Below are 6,077 nucleotides of genomic sequence, written 5' to 3' on the forward strand. Positions count from 1 at the left end.
GACGGGCTGCTGGCGGGCAACGAGAAGCTCACCATGCAGAACCTCAACGACCGCCTGGCCTCCTACCTGGACAAGGTGCGCGCCCTGGAGGCGGCCAATGGCGAGCTGGAGGTGAAAATCCGCGACTGGTACCAGAAGCAGGGGCCCGGGCCCTCCCGCGACTACAGCCACTACTACACCACCATCCAGGACCTGCGGGACAAGGTGGGCGGAGGCCCGACCGCGGGAAGTGCAGCGCACCTGCCGCGGAAACCCAGCCCCGCGGGCCGGGCGAGGTTCCAGGCGGGGCGGCTGGCGGGAGTCCGTTAGGACGTGGGAGGGTCCACAGGTGGGGCCGAGTAAAGGGGGACAGGAGATGTGCGAGACAGGACCTCGGGGCTGGATGCAGAGGCCGGGGTGGTGGAAAGGGGAGGGGAACTCGGCAGGGCAGGTAAGTGGGTGGGGCCTCTGGAGGCGGCGGGGGCAAGGTCTGAGCGCCGGGAGGAAGAAGGGGCGCGGGTCAGCGAGGCCTGAAGAGTGGGGAGGAAATGGGACCTGGCTGTAGAGTGCCCAGAGGTCTAGGTCAGGGGCCGCGCTGCCGCAGGAAGATGCGAGAGTTTAGCTTTGGTGATCTGGTCCACCCGGGGCCAGTCTTGCCCTCCTACCACCGCAGCATGGGGCCTCCTGCATTCCGTTTCTCTGGCCGGAAGGGTCTGGTGTTCATCCCTCTCAGGCTTTGGCCTCCTCCCACTCTCCCGCCCCGGGGCCCATTCCTTTAGGAAGAATGGGAGAGCCGGTCGTGGCCCCTGGGCGGGGTAAAGGAGGGAGGCTTGGCAAACCTCTGCTCGGGAGGACCCGGTACAGCGGCAGCTCCTTGTGGGGGAAAGAACGGATCTGGATCTGCCTCACAGGCTCTTACAGGGGAACCCTGAGGGGCCTGAGGGGTAGGGCTTGGTCTCCACCCACAGGGAAGGAGAAATTCATTGGGTCGTGAAGAAATGTATCAGAAGCCATGGAACATTTACAGCCGCACACGCTGGGTCCCCCAACACACAGATCCCCAAAATATTTTCCAGTGCTGTACTCGTGGCATAGACCCAGACGCACAGAACAGGAGGAAGCGCTAGAGATGTCAACAGCCAACAAAAACAGTGCTTTACACGTGCAGTTTCAATTTAAAATCACACAATTTAAACTTTTAAATTAAACTTTAAAATTACACAATTTAAAATTTAAAATTAAAATTTAAAATTACACAATTTAAAATTTTAAATTAAAATTTAAAATTACACAATTTAAAGTTTTAAATTAAAATTTAAAATTACACAATTTTAAAATTGTGACCTACAGGGGTTGGGCACTGTGGCTCACGCCTGTAACCCCAGCACTTTGGGAGGCCAAGGTGGGGGGATTGCTTGAGCCCAGGAGTTCTAGACCAGCCTGGCAAACATGGTGAAATCCTGTCTCTACTAAAAATAAAAAAATTAGCCGGGCGTGGTGGTGCATGCCAGTAATCCCAGCTACCCGGGAGAGTGAGGCAGGAGAATCGCTGGAACCCAGGAGGCAGAGGCTGCAGTGAGCCGAGATTGCACGATTGCACTTCAGTCTGGGTGACAGAGCGAGACTGTCTTAAAAAAAAAAAAATTAGCTGGGTATGGTGGCGTGTGCCTTGCAGTGAGCCGTATGTGATCAGTGCCACTGCACTCCAGCCTGGGGCAACAGAGTGAGACCTTGTCTCCAAAAAACAAAAACAACAACAAAAAAAATTGGGACAATAAGTACATTTTACTATGCCCCCTTACACATTCTTTTTCTCACCTCTGTGTGTGTGTGCAAACGCACACACACGAATGGGTGAAACAATTCTCACCATACTATGGGAAATCCCCTCTGATATTTTATAGCCTGTTTTGTTGCATTAAAAAACTACACAATCGGCTGAGCGTGGTGGCTCACGCCTGTAATCCCAGCACTTTGGGAGGCTGAGGCGGGCAGATCACGAGGTCAGCAGATCAAGACCATCTTGGCTAACATGGTGAAATCCCGTCTCTACTAAAAATACAAAAAAATTAGCCGGGCATGGTGGCGCCTGTAGTCCCAGCTACTCGGAAGGCTGAGGCAGGAGAATGGCGTGAACCTGGGAGGTGGAGCTTGCAGTGAGTCGAGATCGCGCCATTGCACTCCAGCCTGGGCAACAGAGCGAGACTCTCAAACAAAGAAAGAAACAAACAGAAAAACTATACAATCACCGCCTGGTGCATTGACTAATGAGTGATGACCTGCTCTTTGAAAAACAGAACCCAATTACCTTAATCAATATAAGCTGGCTGTTGTGAATGCGCCCCTTAGGTCAGAAAGACCTCAGGTTGGGGTGAATTTGGATGAGGCATCATCCTAAACTTTATAGTTTCCACCTCTGTAAGATAGGAGTACATGCTGACCTAGCAGTGAGGTTCCAGAAGCTATAAAAGATGAGATACAAAGTGCCTGGCACATAATAGATACTCAACAAATGGGATTCTCTTCCCTGGGGGCAAAATGTGCTTTGCGTAGTTGGAGGGGGTGCAGGGGGACAGGTATAGACAAAATCTCCCCCGCATCTGGTTTATAGACCTTCTTCAGGCCATTTAGAGTTTCATTGCACACAGGTCTCAGAGATTTCCTCCCCAGGCTTGCCTTCCTGCCCTCCCCCGCCTATGCCCCCCTGGCTCCAGTGTTTCCTCCTGCCCTAGCTCCTGGGCATGGACTATTTCCAAGGCCTCCCAGAGAGTGGGCAAATGGGCGGCAGATGTTGGCTAGGGCTTTGGTCTCTAGGGAGCTGGGGTATATTCATTTGCTCCCCTCTCTCTTCTGGGAAGAAAGCAAGTGGGCAGTGCCTGTGTGTTGAACTGGTGCCAACCTCTGCCTCTGCCTTCCAGATTCTTGGTGCCACCATTGAGAACTCCAGGATTGTCCTGCAGATCGACAATGCCCGTCTGGCTGCAGATGACTTCCGAACCAAGTGAGTGTCTCTGCCCTGGGTGCTGCAGAAGTCGGGACCTGGGTAGGGGTTGGAGGCTTTGGAATCTGCCCTCACCTAGCCTAGCTGGCCTGAAGCTAACCCCCTTATGGACTCCTGAAATCTGGGGAGGTAGGGAAGTCTTCAGAGATGCCGGGGAAGCTCTGCCTGGCTGCAACTATTTCCTTTGAAAGGTTTGAGACCGAGCAGGCTCTGCGTATGAGCGTGGAGGCCGACATCAACGGCCTGCGCAGGGTGCTGGATGAGCTGACCCTGGCCAGGACTGACCTGGAGATGCAGATCGAAGGCCTGAAGGAAGAGCTGGCCTACCTGAAGAAGAACCATGAGGAGGTGGGTTTCAAGCTGGGTCTTTCTTCCATCCTTCCCTAACCTCCCAGGGCTGAAGACTCTTTTATTCTGTATTCTCTGACCATGGTAACACTTGGTGCACCCTCACCATGGCCCTGGGTGTGGGATTATGGATCCCAGGGTTCCAAGAGGAATCAGTGATGACCCAGTCTGTCCCCCAGTGCTAGTTACTAGGTCTGTACCTGAAAACTAAGCCCCTTTGGCCTGAAAGGTGGGGAAGTGACCTGGGCCAGGCCCAGCGGGGTCTGGGCCCTGACATGCCCATCTCTGCTATATCTTTTCAGGAAATCAGTGTGCTGAGGGGCCAAGTGGGAGGGTGGGGAAGTGACCTGGGCCAGGCCCAGCGGGGTCTGGGCCCTGACATGCCCATCTCTGCTGTATCTTTTCAGGAAATCAGTGTGCTGAGGGGCCAAGTGGGAGGCCAGGTCAGTGTGGAGGTGGATTCGGCTCCGGGCACCGATCTCGCCAAGATCCTGAGTGACATGCGAAGCCAATACGAGGTCATGGCCGAGAAGAACCGGAAGGATGCTGAAGCCTGGTTCACCAGCCGGGTACGCAGAGGGAAGCAGGCACCCTTTGGGGGTTGGCAAGGGGAGGGCTTCGTGTTCCCTACGTGAAGGTCTGCCTCAGTGCTTATTTCCTCTTCCTCCTCTCTCTGCAGACTGAAGAATTGAACCGGGAGGTGGCTGGCCACACGGAGCAGCTCCAGATAAGCAGGTCCGAGGTCACTGACCTGCGGCGCACCCTCCAGGGTCTTGAGATTGAGCTGCAGTCCCAGCTGAGCATGGTATGTGTCCCCCTGCTTCCCTGTGCAATGCACACTTATGCGCTTACAGCCTAGGGCAACCTGGCTGGTGGCTGTGCCCACGCCCTCTCTGGGAACCAGGCTCTGCTGAGTCACACCCCCCCCCACCCTCAGAAAGCTGCTTTGGAAGACACACTGGCAGAAACCGAGGCGCGCTTTGGAGCCCAGCTGGCGCATATCCAGGCACTGATCAGTGGTGTTGAAGCCCAGCTGGGCGATGTGCGAGCTGATAGTGAGCGGCAGAATCAGGAGTACCAGCGGCTCATGGACATCAAGTCGCGGCTGGAGCAGGAGATTGCCACCTACCGCAGCCTGCTCGAGGGCCAGGAAGATCACTACAACAACCTGTCCGCCTCCAAGGTCCTCTGAGGCAGCAGGCTCTGGGGGCTTCTGCTGTCCTTCGGAGGGTGTCTCCTGGGTAAGGGGATGGGAAGGAAGGGACCCTTACCCCTGGCTCTTCCCCTGACCTTCCAATAAAATTTTATTGTCCAAGGGAGGAAGGATGTTCGGTTTGTTATTTCAGCCCATGGAGAAATGGGTTAGGCCTTGGCCGTGTTTAGGTTTTATTTGAACCAAAGTTCACTCTGTCCCAGGAAAGCGGGGGGAGGATACTCACATACTTTGCCTGTAATGGTAATTCCTGTTTGCAGAAGCAGAAGGCTTCATTTATTCAACCTGTTCCTTAAAATAACCTTGTGAAATAAGCGTTGCTTCCTTTTTACAGAGGTAAACTAAGGCTCAGAGAGGTGAAGTGATTTGTTCTATATGTAGCTACTCTAACGCATGGCAAAGGTGGGATTTGAAATTGTTTTTGCTTCCAGATTTAGTTTTCTTTCTACTCCCTGGGGGGTTGAGGTATCTGTGTGAAATTTATTGAACACCTACTATGTGCCATTGAATAAAAAATAGCCCTAAAAGGTAGTATGAGCTGCATGTTATAGATCAGGAAATAGGCTCAGAGAGGTTCAGTAACTTGTCCAAGGCCACACAGTGACTACATGGTAGAGCCAGAACTAGAACCTAAGTTGCCTGATTCTTAGCCCATGGTGCCATCCCCAGCCAGGTGGTCTCCTGGAGTTGATGCCCCTGGTGCCCATCTTGCTGACATTCCAGTCTCGCTCCATAGGAAGGCTCAGGCTGGGGATCCCTAGGGGCAGTTCCTCCTGACACATTTCTCCACCTCACCGAAACGGGATTTGGGGCCAGGCATCCTGCTTGGAGCAAGGCTGGGGAGGCTGTACGTGTCAGTGTGTGTTGTGTGTGTGCATGCACTAACACATTCACCCATTTTTGGGGCAGCCCTGCATAAGCCCTTTAACGCCCACCAGCCCATACCTGGGCCCAGAGCCTGGAATGGGACCCAGCAGTGACCCAGACCTCCCAAAGAGACCCCCAACTTGGCTTGCCTGGGGCCTGCCCTGGGCCAGCAATAGAACGAAGTCCCAGCTTCCTGGTACAACTCTGCCCTTGGGTGGGTATGACCCTGCTCCTGTGGTTTACAGTTCAGCTGCCAAGAACTGAGGCCAATTCAAGGTAAGGAAGAGGCCCCAAAAGAAGTCCCACTTCTTCCTGGTGGAGAGGTGAGGGCTGCAGGCCCAATCCTGTGAGTAACGGGGACAAGTGAGGGATACTAGTTCCACACCCCATGCTGCCAAATGTACTCAGCTCCCTGCTAAGGAGACGGGAGACCCCATCATGGCCATGGCCCGAAGGAGAAGCTGTGTCCTCCATTTCCTGTGGGTCTCAGGTTGATTATGAACATGTAACCCCAGAGCCCCCCTGCTGTAGCCTGGACTGGGACCCCCTTCTGCCCCCTCCCCAGCTGTCCTGTTCTGGCCTCCAGCACCCACAAACCCCCACCCCCCACTTAACTTCTCAGGAAGCCTTGGAGCTGGAGGGAGAGGCCTGGCTGCACCCCCAGCTGGG

The 6,077-nt window shown here is 54.3% G+C and overlaps 1 protein-coding gene across 1 annotated transcript; it reads left to right on the forward strand.

The window, feature by feature from the left end:
• KRT19 (keratin 19, type I) lies at positions 1 to 4,648 on the forward strand. The gene is made up of 6 exons (XM_011998913.1): positions 1 to 204; positions 2,898 to 2,980; positions 3,172 to 3,328; positions 3,736 to 3,897; positions 4,008 to 4,133; positions 4,266 to 4,648. The coding sequence occupies exons 1-6, from the start codon at positions 34 to 36 to the stop codon at positions 4,518 to 4,520; spliced, it is 954 nt and encodes a 317-aa protein (XP_011854303.1). The 5' UTR covers positions 1 to 33; the 3' UTR covers positions 4,521 to 4,648.
• The last annotated feature ends 1,429 nt before the right edge of the window (positions 4,649 to 6,077 follow it).

Source organism: Mandrillus leucophaeus, unplaced genomic scaffold, assembly GCF_000951045.1.
Source record: "Mandrillus leucophaeus isolate KB7577 unplaced genomic scaffold, Mleu.le_1.0 Scaffold58, whole genome shotgun sequence".
NCBI lineage: Eukaryota > Metazoa > Chordata > Mammalia > Primates > Cercopithecidae > Mandrillus > Mandrillus leucophaeus.